Raw genomic sequence first — 18,991 nt, forward strand, 5'->3', positions numbered from 1 at the left:
GGGAATTGTTGTTATTTGCGATGACATTATCCTACCTAGGGTGTCGGGTGTAAATTAGTGATCCTTAGGGACAAATAGGTGAAATATAAGGTTGCTGCAACCATGCTATATTGTATGTCAGTAGAGAGCTTCATTAGGCTAGCCCGTCTAATCCCAGTCGCGCTCCTTTCCGTTTCTTCAGGTCCGGTTAGGTGGATTAGGTATTCTCTTGCACGCCGAAGCCAACTGCAGGGCTGTTACAAGTGTCGCAAATTTTGTGCGGTTTTATAGCTTTTGAAGTGCGGATTTTGCGGAAAGCTTATCGACATTGAACACATTTTTTAAATGATATTTTAGCTTTCCCAACCAACTATTAATAACTTTACTGCTTTACTTCTTTATTAAATAATAGAAGGTCTTTCTAAACGTAGATTTTCCTGGATTCTTCAAATAATTAGAATCGAAACTTAGTTGAATTAACCCTAAGTGGAACTAATCCGCGCCAAAGCAAATCTGAGATGGCAGTCCACGAATACCTCAGATTTGCGAATTTAGCGTAGTCGTAACAACGCCGTCCTTGACGGGAACTAACAAAGTTTATACTATTTCAAACAATCGCTGATAGGAAGTTTTTTCGCCAAGTGAATGATGAAATACTCACAATGATTTCACTGTCTAAGATTTATTGCTGCCTCTAATAGCATATGTAGCAAAGCTATACATTATTTTTCTCTCGTCTCAATACCTACTTTCTACCAAAAGTGGATGTGTTAATAACACAATCAATGATTAACAATTCAAAAAAAAAAACCCTCACTGAATTCAACCATACACAGCAGAACATACAAAATCAAATCTCTCTTTAAAATATGCCCCGACCCGTCCGCTCTAATGCTGCGACCACTGGATCGACTTGATGTCGATACCTTCCTGGACCATCTCCCACAGCGGGGACATCTCTCGAAGTCGAGTCACGTGCTTGATGCACTTTTCAGCTATGTAGTCGATTTCCTCGATGGTGGTAAACCGTCCGATGCCAAAGCGAATCGAGCTGTGAGCCAGATCTTCGTCGGCACCAATCGCACGCAGCACATACGACGGTTCCAGCGAAGCCGAAGTGCAAGCCGACCCACTCGAGAGGGCAACGTCTTTCAGCGCCATCAACAGCGATTCACCCTCAACGTATGCAAACGACAGATTGATACATCCGGGATAAGAATGAACTGGATCGCCATTGCGGATGACTTTCGGTAGCGATCCGAAGATTTGGTCCATCAGGCGTTTCGAGAGGAACTCCATCCATTTGTGATCGTACTCCATTTCACGGCTAGCGATTTCACAGGCTTCCCCCAATCCAACGACCAGTGGAGTCGGAACGGTTCCACTTCGAATGCCACGCTCCTGGCCACCTCCGCTCTGAATGGCTTCCACACGAACTCGAGGACGAATGCGAGTTGAATACGAGAGGCTCCCAAACATACAAACTTTGCTCTTTCATTATCACGACGTTCTTATGCATAATCTAGTGTGACGTAACGTTGGATCATGCGTAAGAACACCGTGAGAACGAAGGAGTCGACTACATTCTTTCTGCCGAACCTATAGTACCGCACACGGTTCCCGCGCTGACTGTTCCTTACACTCTAATCAAAATTTCCTTCGATGAGTGAGAAAACAGCACCCCGTCAACGCGAGTGAGAACGCGAGTTGCCAGATCATTGCACACAAAACCAACTTGAATTAATTCAAATCAAAAATACTAGCGAACCTGGCGGTGAGCGGCGGAAAGTGGTCTTAAATTCTATTACAGAGAACCACCTTATTTTAATTAATTTCTTCGGAGAAAGTCGTCTGTAACTTCGTTTGTGTTATAACTCTGTAGTCTGAACAAGGCATAAGCGTTGTAAAAGTTGTTTACAACTTTCATTCGTAATATTTTGCAACAGTTCAATATAGTTTCTTATAGTTGATCAACCGTAAAAAAATGTTGCTGGAATATACCAAAAATTATAACAGTAAAAAGTAATGTTTATTTTATGTTTATTACATTCACGCAGAAAAAAACAATGAGGCGTAAATTAACAAAATATTTTGTTGTTATTTAAAACGACATTTCTATTTGTTTCAGTTCAATAAAAAGATTCAAATGAATGCAGAAGTTCATTTAACTCAAACCTATAAAATTGTTTAATACTGTTTTTATTGTTTCAACTAAATATTTTTAAGTACACGTTTCAAACTGTCAGCCTGTATCGACATCGATGCTATTTATAGTAAAAAAGTTCATCCTTATGGAAAAGCTACCTCCAAACTTTGATCTTCAAAAGTAAGTTTTAGTTTTAAAAATAATATTGATGAATAAAGTTTCTTGCATTTAAAATTTCAGCGCTGACGTGCGATAGGGCGAAATTGGGCTACACTGTTGATCATCGATGGATTCGTACTTTGGCACTGCATATGCAGAACCTCCCTTGGTACCCCCTGTGCCTCACCGAACTTTGAGGAACAGAATTTAGCCAACTTCAACCTACGTCTGGTTCCGGAGATTCAACGGAACCATCCCTTGTTGAAGCAGCATCGTCACCATCAGCAGCTTAGTGGCAGCCGAGGTAGCAGCAGAATCGCTTCAAAATTACCATGAATAATAACAAATTGACATCATGATGCACATCAAGGCACACAAGGACAACACGTTCTACAACTCATTCACGCAGCAAATGATGCAACGCAATACACTAAAAAAATTTATCACATATCTCATGGATGAAAACTATGTGAATTTCACATAGCTTTCATGTGCTCACATAGCTAAAAATCTCACCACAAATCACATGAATATTGAAAGGCAGATGAAATTCATATGAAAAATCATATAAAATTAACGTGATCGCATAAATGTTATGTGAAATTTAGATGAATTCCATTACTTTTGTTTATGGATGAAAATCATTTGCGTTTCCAATGGAAGCTACATGAAAACTATTTGCGGTGTAGGCCAATTGATAAATAAATAAATAAATAAATAAACAGTTGCTCAGTAAATAAATTGTTTTAAACCAGAATTGAAAAATATTGGTTCATGTTTCAAAAAAGACTAGTTAACCTAACCTGGGATTTAAATAAATTTGATTCTGAAACAATAAAAATTACGTTTCAATACAACTAACAACGTAAATTTCTTTGAATAATGCTTCAAGTTGATCCAAGCAAACATTGTTTTGAATCAATAAAAACCGATGTTTCATTCAATAAACATTGACATTTTTTGTTGACATATTCTATTCAAAATTTTGTTAAAAATGAAACGAATTTTGTTTGGTTGAACTATTTTTTTTCTGCGTGTTCCATAAACCATAACAAAACTATTTTGTATAAAGTTAACATAGCTAGTAAGGTTTCAGAAAAGTTTGAACTGTTCAGAAATGGTACTTTTCCATGCGCCAATAATGGGTTTGAACTGTGAAAAATGAATCTGAAATTTCGAACAAGAATAAGCATAGCATAGCGAGATCTTAAGTTATTTAATTATTGGTGAGCATAAAGTGTGATAAATAAAAATATTATTATTTTTAATCACAACTCGAAAAAATAAAAATGTTTCATTGACCTTTCTGACGTTTATAAGATACACACTCGTGTAATCCCATTTTCAAGTGCGATGTTTGCTATTCTCATGTTCGCTACAGCCAAAAATGTTGCTTTGTTATTTTTATCCTCACTTTCGGACGTGCATATAGAATGGGCCATGTACCCTATTGATTTATAGCATCTTGTATCATCCCGAGGTAATTCGCCCGGCTGCGTTCACAGAAGAAATTTCGAGCCTATGTTTCGCCCGTTTTTATGACGGTTAGATACTATCGACCTTTTCCAGATTGTTGTATTCCAGATAAATTCATGTGACAGAGGCGAACCAGCCTTTTGGATGAAAACTTTAATAAAGAAACAAAAAAATGTGTGTGGTGTTTTCGCTTCTTTTTTATGTATCTATACGCTAGTGGCGTTCCGTAATCTCACTTTTTACCTATGCACCAACTTTCAAAACTACATTTAATGTCATATTCATACTCGAATCGGTTGAAAAATACGAGGTGCTGTCAACTTGAGTATTTTCGATTCATCTATCCGACTTGAAAAGTTTTGTATTTTTTCGTATTTATGTCTTTTTAAGATTAGTGTATTTTTGTTATAAAATGTATTAAATTCATTATGAAATGTATTTTTTTCGTGTACAAAGTATTTTTGATGTATTTTTGAGTATTTTTATTAGGATATTTTAGTTTCAACGTGTACAAATTTACGTATTTTTCGAAGTGTGTATTTACAATCAACCACTTTATTCGAGCACTTAAAATGACGTTTACTACCACTCGAACTTTGAAATAAAACATTATTTTGAGTTTTTTCTTCTAGAACCTCGAGAAAAGTCATGCCGTCATGTGCAATTGGCGTCTTGCAGTGAAACTTTTCCAAGATTTCGCCACCTACATTTCGAAGTGAGAACTACTAGAAGGAGGATAGTTTCCAATTTCTCCAAGTAAAACAGACGATTTTTGGGGCAAATCGGTCCATAAAGAAAAACTAATAATTTCCAGTGGAAACTTTTGCTTGAATCGTGTAAGAAAACGTGTTTGAAAACTAATTGTTATTATTTCGGTATGGATCGGAGAGGTTTTCATGGAAAATAATGCATAACAAGTTTGCACCCACAGCGAGAGGTTACCTCCTGCGCAGCTGCATTTTTCGGAAAATGGTGAATATGTGCGATTTCCACTAGGATGAAAGTGGAAATTATGTGAATTTACTTAGGAAAGATTGTATCATGCTGTTGATAATGAAAATGGTTGTATAGGACGCTAATATTCGATAAATGTTCATTTTAGCCTTTTTTAGGTAAACATATTGATACTCACAATTTTCGACGGAAAACGTAACGGAACTTGATTTACTCAACACGCACCATACTATAAAATGGTGCTAGATGGTCTTCAAAGTGATAACAAGATGACAAATCATCTTTATTTGGGGAAATTGAGCAATTTACTTCTGTTTACCATCATATTTACGATGCAGCATTGATGGAGCCATGAAATGAAATGAATATATCTTATGAATATATCTTATCAGTGCTAACATTTGAAAACGGCACAAAAGCCATTTGTAAACAAATGGTTTGTGGGCCCTTTACTCACTACTTGAAGTACACCCACGCGACACAACAGTAACATCGGGTAGGGGAAATTTTCCCCTTCCTGACGATGCTGTTGGTTTGCGTGGGCGTTCTTCGGGTAGCGAGTAAAGGGCCCACAAACCATTTGTTTACAAATGGCTTTTGCGCCGTTTTCAAATGTTAGCACTGTTATGAAAGTTCACCTGGAAAAGTCAAAGATGCACTAATCAGTCTGATCGTAAAAACGTTTTCTTCTTCAATTCGAATGTTATATTAGAAGCACAGACAAACAGACATAACACATTGAATATTTCTCACTGTAAAACATCGTCGCTAAAACATTACCGCCACTTGTTGAATACACTGTGGTGGGCACCAAGCTGAACAGATGGCGGTAGTGTGTAAACGTCAAACGCAAGGGAATTGACTTTGCGCGCCACAGGTGGCGGTACTACCAACTACGATACTTTTAAATTGTTCGTTAAATGCTTGTTCGATGAACAACTTACGAGTGTTATGTCTGTTTGTCTGTGTTAGAAGGATTTCAAGCAGGCTTGATGAAAATTATGATTTAATGCTAATTTTCACGAATTTTATATGCAGTCTGTCAACATTATCATCATCATGCAGTGGTGACATCTGCGTTGAGCTTTTGCGGCAATCTTCCAATAGCTGCTCGACAAAAAATAGTCCTCGCGCAACGCAACAGGCGTTGCGACGTTGTGCTAGACGGTGTGTCCTCTGTCCTAGAAACAGATCCTGAAAATCTGGCAACATTGGTCCGTCTCGGCTTCACATGTCACTTATGTCGGAAAACAAAAACGCTGCAAAGAAGAAAATTCAAGATCAGTCGTCATTCTTCGCAGGCGGACCGACATAAATTTTATTATTCGCTGCTGCGTGTGTTTACATATCCAATTTGGAATCAGATTTCGTCGCGTCAGGACATTCATTATTTCTCGTTCCGTGTAAAGAAAACAATCTCTTCGGTTCTTCGTTCGATACGACTTGATAGCTCTTCATTACGTTGCTCGTGACTTGGGTTGTGTAACTTAGCAGAGAAACTGGAAGTAGTGGGGAACAAACTGTTTGTTCTCAGTTTTCCTTATCAGCTGAAAAGAAAGGAGGCAGCAGAAAGTTTAGTGAGCAAGCACAAAGCGCGAGAACCGACACCACCTTCAAGATGATTCCCAATAAAAAGAACTGATATTAGCTTCACGGCCCTACTAGGAAGAGGATCATTCCCTCGAGTTCTTTAGTTTTTTTTTATGTTGTTGGTTTGTGTTCTCTGTTAGGTTTTGGGTTAGTCTTTTTCGTTTCTTGTGTGTACGTGCGCGATTGGGTTGAAGTGCTGAAAAAATTGTAAAGGGTGGAGAAATCCTAAACCGAACAAAACTCGAGTCAACTGTACTCCATCGATTAATGGCTAGTTCTATGAACAGCAAGACCCGTTTTCGTCGTAGATTGGCTGCGATCTCCTTTCTGTCCAACATTTCGCTGGACGGTACCCACAGAGATACGAAACTAGGACCATTACACGGTTCCGGAGCAGGTGCTGGAGGCATCCATTCCAACATAAACAACAACAATGGCGATGCCAACAACTTTGATGACTCCTCAGAGGACAACATCGACACACCTGGGACAGGTGCGGATGGGGAATATTCGAGCAACCATGACTATCTGGAGTCCAAGCTGAGTGGGGTGGGCAGCGTGACAAATGGATCCTTTGCACCAGGAGGTGCAGTGAGACGAATTCGTGCCCGAACCGGTACATTCGGCAAGAGCCCCGACAGGAATGCGGTCCATCGGATCGACAGCGAGGGAAATGTGATCATCTCGAAGGTCACTTCCACGTCGCTGAAAGATCGGTAAGAGTGGATGTTAAAAATGTACACTGTACAAAATTTGGTATGTTGAAGCAAGAACAGTGAACGATTGATGTGATCTGAGTTGAATTAATTTTAAAACTAACCAGTTCTACCAAAAGTATTATGATGATTTTATCTCGGAATGCTCGTTTTAGTTTATAACCCAAACAGTAATAATGTATTAATATATTACGAGTTAGAAGTAGGACGATAATTCCTCGTTTAAATCTAGGAAAAACGAGTGCCAGTCGAAGATCTACAAACACAATGACTCTCAGGCTTCTCAGGCTGCAGCTTCATCAAAGTTAACTACCAACAAAATCACGAGTGACCTTGATGTTAGACATTACAATCTTGATATAAAGGATGATGCTCCTATTACGTACCACTTTAAGGGGGGAGGGGGAGGTTGTAAGAATCTGTGATAAGCAATGCATTAGGTATAGGAAAAACGTGACGAAAGGGAAGGGGGGAGGGGTAATTGTTTTAGCAATTTAGCGTGACATAATTAATGTATGGCCCCTAAGCTTAATTTCCGCAGATTGTTTTGAATACTATTGGCCAATGTTAAAAATGTGGTGAGGTTAGCAGTGAATAAAAATTACTTTCTATTGTTACTATTCCCCACAGAGAGAATGTGAATCCCAACGAAGGGATTCCTCACTATTATCCGGCGGACAAACGGGCTCGAGCCAACTCCGCCTCGCTCCGCGGTGGAGCGCCTGGAGTCAAACGAACGCTGCTGGTGAACACTGGTGCTGACGAGAAACGTGAGCTGCCAAGCAATAGCAGCACGGAGAGCTTGATCCAAGGACGCCGCAATGTTTTGATCCAGGATCCGTCGTCGCGTGAGGTTAAATTCTTGCCTCCGAACGTTGGCCGCAATCATAACTTCCGTGACGAACGTGTGGTGTTAATGTCAAAACGCACTCCCTGTTTCCTATTTTCGGTGATACCTCACTACAAAGGAAAAACTTCGCGTGCTGAGTTGCGTCGCGAGGGTCGTCGCCGTAATCCATCCGGAACCAGGCCCTTGTCGTCGATCAACGACTTACCATTTGATGCATTCCGTCTTCTTGGAATTGAACGGGGCGGCGAGCCAGGACAAGAAACATCCTACGGATATTTACTGATCCCCTCGAGACAATACCATCGAGAGAAAAAACACGAGAAAAGCTCCCGCAGCGGCTTTGAGATAACAAATTTTGCATCGTTGGAAAATCACGCTGCTGCGCGGTATTACAGCTATGAATCGAGCATTCGTAATACCACCGCAAGCCCTTTACAGAATTTGAGCAGTCTGGATGCTGTCAAAGGTGACCTGGAGGAAGGATTTACATCGATTTCTGGAGTAAGTTTTAATCAACAGCCACAGCGCTTTATAAGATCAAACACCTTATATGAGAGCTTCTATTTTCAGATGCAATACTCGCCGAACATTTTGGACGATCCGGAATTGATCGCCGGCAAGCATCGTACGCTGTTGACCTTTACCTCGTACATGACATCCGTGATCGATTACGTGCGTCCTTCTGATCTCAAAAAAGAGCTCAACGATAAGTTTCGGGAAAAGTTTCCCCACATAGAGCTGACGCTCAGCAAGCTAAGAAGGTGAGTGTTTACCGAGTCTGATTTTTGACCGCAGTAAAGTAAAGGACGGACGTTATCAAATCATACTGCCTTGCTAATGTGAGACCAAAGTGACACAGGCTGATAAGATTCCTTCTTCTTCGCATTCATTATGACTTCTGTGTGATGGGTGATTTGGTGTCACACAAGTATTTATACCCATATGCAAATATTATGTTACTCCTTTGCTGTTATGATTTTTTGCTTCGCAGCATCTACATCAACTAAGTACCTACAAAAGATAATAATATCCGTTAGGATATGCATAGATATATGACCTCCGAGAATGAAACACTGTTAGCCGGCTACCTTGTTTGTCATTAATTTTATCTTAGCAAGGCTTCACGCGATAAGAATGATGAAAACAATTTTATCAAATAAACAAAGTTATCGCGCAGCAAACTTTCATGTATAAGATTGTAGTCCGCTAGCTTGGAATTTTGTTGAATGCCTTATTGTTGCAACAAAATCTTACAGAGTTTTTCCTAATTTAGAGGTTCTGTTTGACCTTGTTGGACACAGTTCAAAAGGCTGGTCAGGGTCTATTATCACGATTTTAACCGTGTAAAAAAGTGACGCACATAATCAGTCCAGACACGTAACGTGATGGAGATAATTTACCACCATTGTTATCATAAATTCGATCGGAAGTAAATCGGCTCCTATGCCTTTGTCACTGAAACAAATCAATGTGTATGTTTCATTGGATTAGTCATATGATAAAGTATTATCAAAAGGTGATTGGTGGTCTCGTCACTTACTTCTTTCTTCTATTGATATGAATACCCTCGAATGTTTTCAGTTATGTTTTTCTTGATTGCAGGTAATGCTTACAAATATTTGTGGTCGAGCGACATAAGTCATAGTCATAGTCATAGTCATAGGCCTTAACCAAAAATATTCGTAATTGATAGCTTAAAATCCAATCCAAATTTTAAACACAGCATTCAGAATTCAGGTTGGTTGGTTGGTTGGTTGTCTTTATTAAGGAGATTCTCAGCCAGACACTGGTTCATCTCCAGGTTCAGCATAACTTAAACGCTTATGACAATGCCACAACACACAGCCAAGCCATTACGGGTTTTTCCCAAAATTTGATAATTTTCCCAGTTGTCTGGTAAATACATTTAAATTAACCATACAACCGAATCCGATTAAGCCGAAGAGATCACTAGGTTAAATAAAACGTGTTATGCCTTGTTAATAGTGACAAGACTCAGGCTGCACCACCAAGAATGATCTTGAAACAAGGAAAAATTGGGTTAGTCATCATCTATGTGATTCTCAATATTCTATTCGTTGTTCTCTAGTCGTGGTTAGGGTTCGATTAATGGCCAACATCGGTGCCATTGCTTAAATTTGTTGCTAAGTAGTCCGATTTTGACTGCCAAAGGGACGCACCTTTGAAGAGTGCTTTAACTCTTCGAAGAGTTTAAATATAATCTATTAGAATCGGTTCCTTGCGATGAAGGCAAGACGTCAGACGTCTATCAAAACGGCATACTTCATCATTTCTCAATAGTGATAGAGTAATATTGGATACTATCGAAGACTACAAATCAAGAAGATTGGCAACTCTTCCAAAAATCAGGAGACAGTAACGGCAACGTCTCTTCTGAGCAAAAGTTGAATCTTTGTATGATGGTGTGTGTTAATTCACGAGTCCATTCACACACATAGAGATCTCCAAGCGCAATATCCTTACCTTACCTTACCAATCAGGCTAAGGCCTTGTTGTCCTCTGCTGTCCGAAGAAGTCGTCTCCACTCTACTCGATCCATGGCCACACTTCGCCAGCCTCGTAGTCTGCGAAGGGTCCGCAGGTCGCCTTCTACTTGGTCGATCCACCTTGCCCGTTGCGCGCCTCTTCTTATTCCTGTTGGGTCGCTTTCGAGAACCATTTTCACTGGGTCGTCGTGCGTCATTCTTACGACGTGCCCAGCCCACCGTAGTCGCCCAATTTTTGCAATGTGGACAATGGATGGTTCTCCCAGCAGCTGATGCAATGCGTGGTTCATTCGCCTCCTCCACGTTCCGTCATCCATCTGCACTCCACCGTAGATGGTACGCAACACCTTCCGCTCGAAAACACCAAGGGCGCGTTGGTCCTCCATGAGCATAGTCCAGGTTTCGTGGCCGTAGAGGACCACCGGTCTAATCAGCGTCTTGTAGACAGTCAACTTCGTGCGGCGGCGAATTTTATTCGACCGGAGCGTCCTTCGGAGTCCAAAGTAGGCACGATTCCCTGCCATAATGCACGAAACGAAAATCAATTAATATTTTCATGTGTTTCACTTATACATTTTTGCCAAAACATCAGCCTTATACATTCCATAAGTCAAACCACATAGGTCCTATAAGAATGCATAAAAGGTATGTGTGATCGCTTATACATTTCATTTGACACATGATCTTCATTAACTTTTTGCAAGGCGTCTGCTTATTAGTTGACTTATACATTTTATGAATAATCAGCAATAGAAATTTGCCAAAAGGTATAAGGAGATTTCTATCCGTGTGATGTCTTTGAATTTCTCTGCTGGTATCATTTTCGGCGGTCACCAGTGAGCCCAAATACACGAACTCATCGACCACCTTGATTTCGTCACCGTCAATCTGGGTGGGATGCGTTGATGGCAAGTCCAATCCACCTAGCTTCAGCCTTCAGTCTGATGTACGTTTCCGCCATCGTCTCAAAGTTTCGTGCCATGATGTCAATGTCATCGGCGAAGCCAAAAAGCTGAATGGGCTTCCTGAAAATCGTGTCACTCGTGTCTATCCCAGTTCTTCTGATCACACCTTCGAACGCGATGTTGAATAGCAGAGACGAAAGTCCATCACCTTGCCGTAACCCTCTTCGAGATTCGCTACTCGAACAACACACATCACTCGAGTCATTGTCGCCTTGACCAATCGCGTCAGTTTACCAAGAAATCCGTACTCGTGCATAATCTGCCATAGCTGATCTCGATCGATTGTGTCGTATGCGGATTTGAAATCGATGAACAATCATTTAATGATGTGTGGGCACGTTGTATTCGCGGCATTTCTGCAGAACCTGCCGAATCGCCCAGCCATCTTCAAGAGAAGTTGCGCAAAGCTGCCCCTCCGTGGGTAGTGCAACTTCCAGCTGCTGCGCGTAGTCCTGGGCAACTCCAGCGTCCCGTAGTTGCTCAATGTTGAATTTACCGTCCATTAGAACGTGATCGATTTGGTTTTCTGTGTGTTGGTCAGGTGATCTCCAGGTGGCTTTGTGGATATCCTTGCTGGGAAAAAAGGTACTTCGAACTACCATTCCTCGAGAGGCTGCAAAGTTCACGCATCGTTGGCCGTTCTCGTTCGATATGGCATGCAGGCTGTCTATACATTGCCTCCCGTCCTACCTGAGCATTCATTTCGCCGATGACGATTTTGACGTCCCGTTGCGAACAGCCGTCGTACACCTGCTCCAGCTGCCCATATAACGCTTCTTTCTCGTCGTCGGGTCTCCTTTCGTGTGGACAGTGCACGTTGATGATGCTGTAGTTGAAGAAACGGCCCTTAATCCTCAACTTGCACATCCTCGCGTTGATCGGCTGCCAACCAATCACGCGTTGGCGCATCTTACCCAGCACTACAAAGTCGGTTCCCAGCCTGTTGGTGGTGCCACAGCTCTGGTAGAAAGTAGCCGCTCGATGCCTTTTCCTAAGCCCTTTACTGATTCATTTATGTATGGTGCATTAGTAAATTGTATGCCCGTTCCGCTCGGCTTTGGCACCTGGCCACAGCGGGGGGAGTTAAGTTGTGACGCTGGGCAACTTGGTACAGTACTTGCTGACCATTTGAATGTCACTGGCCAATTCGACACTGTTGTCATAATTCTCTGTAAGGGGTCGGTCGATTCCAAGAATTGTTAAAGCATACAGAGGATCACTATCCGATGGTTTGTTCTGACAACATCTAAAATGGAAATATATTCTTTATCAATACGTCCCGTTTGGGACGGATCTTTCTTCTTTTTGAATCCTTGAATTCTAAGTAGCTTCCGAATGACGGTAGTTCACTCAATGGTGATGGAAGCTGCCAATTCCTTATAATTGATTGCTTCCAACAGGCAAAATAAACAATATTTCGGTTCCTCGTTCACAAGTAAAAGTTACTTTCACTCAGTGGCGTCGTGTAACCTCACTTTTTACCTGTGCACCAACTTTCAAAAACAGATTTAATGTCATATTCATACTCGAATCGGTTGAAAAATACACTTAATCTTCTAGTTAACTCGATATCTATCCATTGCAAGTGATATTATGATAATTGTTTATGTTTTGAGAGTTGGTGCACAGGTAGATTGAGGTTAAGGCGACGCCACTGCTTTCACTAGGTATCCGATCCAAGATCAATCCACTACTTGATCCACCATGACAAGTTTTTTGGTTTGGAGTTGGAAAACCACCTGGGATTAGGATAAAAAAATGTCGTAAAATTTTGTAGAGCAAAACAAAAACAAAAACGAGTACCGTGTTATGATTATTCGTTTCGGTGACATTAGGTCACACACACAGTCACTGTTTATGAGCAGTCTCACTAACACTTGTGCTTCAAAGTTCCACCTTTGATTGACAGAGGCACTGTTATCAGTTTCACCGGAAGTTTCACTTGCACTGCTTCATTGAGTAAGTTCTCGTGGACTCGCGGGAACACTGTTTTCCTTCTGTTTATGTTACGGAGCGGCTGAGGTGGCGTGTTTGTCTGGAGTAAATTAACTCAGAGTACAGAGTACTTCCAAATTTTTGTTGTTGGAAGGTTGAAAGAACTTTGGAATATGGTCTTCTGTTAAACAAATAATACAAATTAATCTACATTATTTATACAATAAAATTTCTTTTTACCGTTCAAAATCTTCTATAAATAACTAGCTATCTGTAAATCAGCTAACACCTCTTGCAGTATGTACTGCACAGTGGCCATGTTTCTTATTTTTTTCATACGTGTAAAACACGTAGCATGTACGTGAAAGTCTAGCTGTCAAAAGAGTGTCTTCAACGTACGTGATTTTCACGTAAGTGTTATGCGATAAAAAAGTGGATATGAAATGTGTTCCTTATGAACATCAAGTACTGATAACTAAATTCTACTTGCGTCTGGTAAACTCACAAAAAAAACTTAGCATTAGCGTGTAGAATTTTTTGAGTGTAGTCATGAGCGAGCACTCGCAATGAGCGGTCCGTACAGATTAGTATGAGATGGTGTTATATGCAAAGTGCGAAAAGAGAACGAAAGGGATTAGTTTCAAAAAGTGACAGTTTCATCGGATCCGCTAACTAACCATACTTAAGCATAGTAATTATATACAAACTATTTTTCGACTATATGGTTCCTTGGGTACTCATATGGCCATCAGAATGGTTCATCGGTTGCGAAGAGAAGTATTTCTGAAAGTGATGCGTTATATTTCTCAATGTTTTGATTTTATCCTAACGTTAGCTCAATATTACAACACGGACAAACAGACACAACTCATTGAACATTGCTGCTACACTACCGCCATCTGTCGTATACACTCAACAGATGACTGTAGTGTGTAAACGTCAAACGCAAGGGAATTGATTATGCACGCCACAAGTGGCGGTACTACCATCTAAGAAACATTTAAATTGCATTTTTCTCAGGCACTTTTGATCTAACTGCAATCCCTCTCTTATACTCGAAATGTGCCCAGACCAAATTGGCACAACGACGCCCTAAATGCTCTCTGTCCAAAGCGCAGGGCGGAACTGAAAGTCAGTGCTAGACCGATATCTTACGTCAATTGACATTGTTGACAGCACGCAGCACTGGCCAAAACCAGAGTCAATCGAGCAGTGCATATCTTAATTGCCTTGGCAGTGTTGCTAGTATGTTTCAAATCCGCTCCTCTCTTATGCTAGACTCTCTCTAGTTTCTATTTCAGTCTGAAAACAGCGAGGAAAACAGTTGGCACCCACAGAGACTAAAATATTAACACCGGCACCTGTCACGGTCACCAGCTCCCACTTTATCATTTTGTTTTGATCCATCAGTAAAGAATACAACACTGATCCTGGGCGGGTTTGTCCGATTTGAGAGTGCGGTCTATTGAATAATCGACTAAAATTGAATTTGGTGACTGTAACTAATGGATGGATTCGAAATTTGTTTTAAAATATGTAGGTGTTCCTTAGAGTCCCCTTCATACAATCCAATTGCTTAAACACCCTTTGATTAGCTTTGTTAGTAAATCGTCTAACGCTAATGAGCAGAGGAGTAACCCCTGGTCCCCATTGCTTTTTCGATTTGTATTGACCAACTGTGCCAAATTTGAAAGAATTTGATTGCGATCTGCACTGCTGGTGGACGCATAACTGTCTCATATTCGATTATACTTCCATAAGCCATGGGAAAGTTATACGGTTATATGTCCAACGGCAGTGCATGACTGCTATGCCCATGCCCATAATCGTATCCCAAATGTCATAAATATTGTTATTCAATAAGTCGATAATTCTATTACTCAATGGTCCCTTCAATATAGAGTTATGGCTGTATTTAAAATTTCACATTTTTTTTCATTCTTCACGAAAAACAACAATCCAAGACAAAGAAGAAGAAGAAGAGTATATGTATCTACCCAAATGAAACCATTAAAATTTATTTCAAGTTTGAATTAAGCCTTAGGGCCAAAACTGGAGCAGTGCTGCCAAAAAATTTACACTTACCAATAAACCTTATATATGACGTAATTGCTCAACTTCTCCATTCTTTTCAAGTGAAGTATAAAACTCATCATATCATCTTTCACTTTTTCCCCAGTATTAAACGTGAAATGAAACGCATCAACAAGCTGGATTCACGCATCGATTTCCTGACCATCTCGCAAGCATACGTCTACTTCGAAAAGCTGATCCTGTCTAATCTGATCAACAAGGAGAATCGTAAACTGTGCGCCGGCGCTTGTCTTCTGCTCAGTGCCAAACTGAATGACGTCAAGGGCGAGGTGCTGAAAAGTTTGATTGAAGTAAGTATTGCTGGATTTTGCTAGTAATTTATTTCCGGGTGCCAACATTTTGTTTCTCTCTTTTTCAGAAAACAGAGAGCGTCTTTCGCTTGAACCGGAAAGAATTGATCGCTTCGGAGTTTGCCGTTTTGGTTGCACTGGAATTTAGCTTGCATGTTCCGACCAGTGAGATTCACCCACATTACCAGCGTCTTCTGTACGAATCCTAAGCTTTTCCATTATATCTAATGCAATGAGCCAATTTATATGTTGTTGCTAATACATGTGCTATATTTTCGTTCTTCGTTATTGTATTCAGAATTTTTCAGTCAATACTATTATACTTTTTATATATATTTTTTTTACGTTAAAACGTATTCGTTCAGAACTTTAAAAACAGTTTCGTGTAATTTAGTATTTAAGGGAGATTCAGGGGAGTTCTGTTGCAAACCATGGAATGATTTAAACGCATATTTTTTGATAAGTTTACCCACGTTTATCAAGATCATGATGGTTTGCAACGTACTACTATTTTGCAAAACGATTATTGTTATGAAATATTGAGAGAAGTTTTTGAGCGGTACCTTACTTAAGTAAGCATAGTTTAGACGGACCATCGAAGAGAATAATCATTTTCTACACACAAAACAATTAATTTCCATTTTGACGCATAGATCGTTTGCAATTTATTTAAGTTGCCTTTTACATTTCTGTTCTTTCTATTATTCCTGCATAATAAACCTATGAATGAATAGGAATCTAACTGGTATAAGCACTTATTTTTTATCACCCACATTTTTCGGATCCATCAGTTTACCTAAATCCTTTAACGAAACATCAGCTGATCCTCGTTCCAATGGTTTTGGCTGACTAGGACATGGCTTCCATCCAACAAAGTAAATGATTTGAAACGTGGCTGTAACTCCGTCATCTTTTCCATACATATCTTTATAGATTGCAGCTGCGGCCAACAGCGTGTCCCGGCTGATATGAAGCGGCCTATTGAAGGCGGCATTACTCTCGGCCATGCCCTTCAAATCCCACATCAGTTCGAACATTGACGGATAACCTACCACAACCTCATCAGTGTCAATCGTCAGCATAGTGAAATTTGACCGATTCAATAGCATTCCCACGTCTCTTATCTGCGTAAAAGGAGACAAATGCGGCGAGAGACCACCCCTTCGTTCTTGTTCAGCTAGATGTAAAGACGACCGCAACTCGTACAAAGTCTCCCCGCCAAACATAGCTCCAATAAAAACTCCATCCGGTTTCAGTGCCTTATTTACAGCTCTGAAACACTTCGGCAAATCGTTGACCCAATGAAGGCTTAAACTAGAGACCACCAGGTCCAGACTGCTAGGCTCAAAGTCGAACTTCTCTTCATCCATCTCGCGCACACTGAAATCCAGCCCAGGGGTTCCTTTCACCTGCGATAGCATGGTTGGACTCAAGTCGATTGCGGTTAGCTTTTTAACTGTTTCTCCTAGCACATGATTCGTAACATAGCCCCGACCAGCTCCTAAATCTACCGCATTTACAAACGGTCGCTTCACATCGAATATACGGTCCGATATCCTGTAACCTACTTCATCTTTTATATAGTCATACAGCTCGACATCTTCGCTGAAATTTAAAGATATTCATTGCATAATAAACTTTAAAAATCTACCACAACAATGCATTCTCATTTACCTTTTAGCGGCACGCTCTCGTTGAAGTCGTTTTACATTCCTATCGAATATATTGACAACCGGAACACAGTACGAACGAGTTGAAGTAGTATTAAGATACTGGTGAGTCATGCAATATCGAACAGTTTTGAACATTTTTTGAAGAAATTCAAACTAATATAATGTTGATTCTATAAAAAAATTAATGATTACGAAGCTGGAACTTTGGTTTTAGCCTGTCAGAAAGACAAGGCCAAAAAAAAAGTTGCTACAACTCGAATTTGTTTACGAAAATTGCACAGAAAAACGGATAAAGGCTGTAGGCGTGGAACTGTCAAACAAAGCAATGTCGATCTCAAAAAGACCACAAAGGAACTGGAAAGGTTGGTCGAATATAGGAAGAGAAAATCTAGACCAACATAAGAAAAGGGTGTATAGCCAAACATGTACACGGTAACAGCTGGGTGGCAGCCCTCTTGTTTGCCTTGCCTTGAAAAGAGCTAACATCGCTGCGGGCCCGCGAATCGTGGGCCCCACACGGTGTTTCGCAAAAACCCATTAATGGGTATAAAAATACCCATTTCCGCTAAAAGTGCCCCTCCTCATTTAATGGGTAAACTATGGTTTACTCATAAATGGGTAAATGGGTGGTCTGTCAATAAATGGGTGTTTTTTCACCCATTTTCTTATATTGTGTTTACCGTAAAATGGGTGAAAAAATACCCATTTTTACAAATGGAGGATGCAAGCGCTCGTTGATGTAAAAATGTTTTTAAAACATTGACAATAAATGCAGGTGTTCCACTCAAATTTTTCACGAAACATTATAATACAAATTATCCATTGTATTGACTTATCCGTAAGCCTCTCCAACGTTTTGGATTCTAACATTTTCCGGAGATCGTTGCTGCGGACAGTAACTGTTTGCATCGAGGTTTGCCCCGCATAAACAATAACCATAAGAAGCGCCTAACCACCAATTCGGGATATCATCCCAACTTTATGTGGGATGGTCGTACCATCTATGATATCGTTAGAGTATGGTACCCGTTTATTAGGGGCATTCCCAATGAGCCGGTGACGGAAATGAGACGATAAAATTTCGAAGTGTTTTTTCACCCATTAATGGGTAAAAAATATACCCATTATTCAACCGTGAACTGATTCTTTAAATGGGTATTTTTTCACCCATTTTATGATTTCAAAATTCCCCCATTTTTTGACAGCTGCATACATGGTTTGAAAATGGGTATTTTTTTACCCATTAATGGGTATTCACGAAACACCGTGCACTGACAGCTCATAATGTGTAAACAAATAGAAGATTCAAGCCAGAATTTCAAAAAAGGCGTGACTGATATTTTAGATATTCTTAATATTTTTGCTTACATTTTGTGAAAAATAAACTTAGAACTCATAAAATATTATTTTCTGGTTTTCTACCACGAAGTCAACCATGTATATGGCATAAAAGGGAAAATAATTACTATATAGTATACAAAGTGGAGGGACACTATCTGGAGTCCGGTTTTGAACCCCTTCGGATACGGTTGTGTTGTAAATTTTGCTCTCTGTTTTGTGCGTGCGTTTGCTTTCATAGTTCTCGGGTGCTTATGTCTTTATAGCGCTGGCACTCTGCACGTGTGTGATTGGTGGAAGTTTTAGAATCGAGAAAGAA

General features: G+C 40.2%; 3 protein-coding genes across 3 annotated transcripts; 1 reads left to right on the plus strand and 2 right to left on the minus strand.

The window, feature by feature from the left end:
- Positions 1-722: 722 nt before the first annotated feature.
- Positions 723-1,458, minus strand: LOC135709132 (cysteine desulfurase-like). Its single transcript, XM_065231336.1, has one exon. The coding sequence runs from the start codon at positions 1,456-1,458 to the stop codon at positions 868-870; it is 591 nt and encodes a 196-aa protein (XP_065087408.1). The 3' UTR covers positions 723-867.
- A 4,545-nt stretch (positions 1,459-6,003) lies between these two features.
- On the plus strand, positions 6,004-16,684 carry LOC135709144 (CDK5 and ABL1 enzyme substrate 2). Its single transcript, XM_065231360.1, has 6 exons — positions 6,004-7,020; positions 7,651-8,371; positions 8,441-8,631; positions 15,457-15,661; positions 15,730-15,857; positions 16,595-16,684. The coding sequence occupies exons 1-6, from the start codon at positions 6,572-6,574 to the stop codon at positions 16,626-16,628; spliced, it is 1,728 nt and encodes a 575-aa protein (XP_065087432.1). The 5' UTR covers positions 6,004-6,571; the 3' UTR covers positions 16,629-16,684.
- On the minus strand, positions 15,868-17,515 carry LOC135709145 (arginine-hydroxylase NDUFAF5, mitochondrial). The gene is made up of 2 exons (XM_065231361.1): positions 17,336-17,515; positions 15,868-17,266 (listed from the first exon to the last, which is right to left on the minus strand). The coding sequence occupies exons 1-2, from the start codon at positions 17,467-17,469 to the stop codon at positions 16,417-16,419; spliced, it is 984 nt and encodes a 327-aa protein (XP_065087433.1). The 5' UTR covers positions 17,470-17,515; the 3' UTR covers positions 15,868-16,416.
- Positions 17,516-18,991: the final 1,476 nt, after the last annotated feature.

Source organism: Ochlerotatus camptorhynchus, unplaced genomic scaffold, assembly GCF_037179485.1.
Source record: "Ochlerotatus camptorhynchus isolate MF236.1 unplaced genomic scaffold, CSIRO-AGI_Acam_v1.1 ptg000351l, whole genome shotgun sequence".
Lineage (NCBI taxonomy): Eukaryota > Metazoa > Arthropoda > Insecta > Diptera > Culicidae > Ochlerotatus > Ochlerotatus camptorhynchus.

Coding starts and splice junctions, on each gene's coding strand:
- LOC135709132 (XM_065231336.1), bottom strand. CDS start 1,458: ATGTTTGGGAGCCTCTCGTATTCAACTCGCATTCGTCCTCGAGTTCGT.
- LOC135709144 (XM_065231360.1), top strand. CDS start 6,572: ATGGCTAGTTCTATGAACAGCAAGACCCGTTTTCGTCGTAGATTGGCT. Junction 8,632..15,456: donor ACGCTCAGCAAGCTAAGAAG/GTGAGTGTTTAC, acceptor CTTTTTCCCCAG/TATTAAACGTGAAATGAAAC. Junction 15,858..16,594: donor CCACATTACCAGCGTCTTCT/GTACGAATCCTA, acceptor ATATCTTTATAG/ATTGCAGCTGCGGCCAACAG.
- LOC135709145 (XM_065231361.1), bottom strand. CDS start 17,469: ATGTTCAAAACTGTTCGATATTGCATGACTCACCAGTATCTTAATACT. Junction 17,267..17,335: donor CGAGAGCGTGCCGCTAAAAG/GTAAATGAGAAT, acceptor TTTAAATTTCAG/CGAAGATGTCGAGCTGTATG.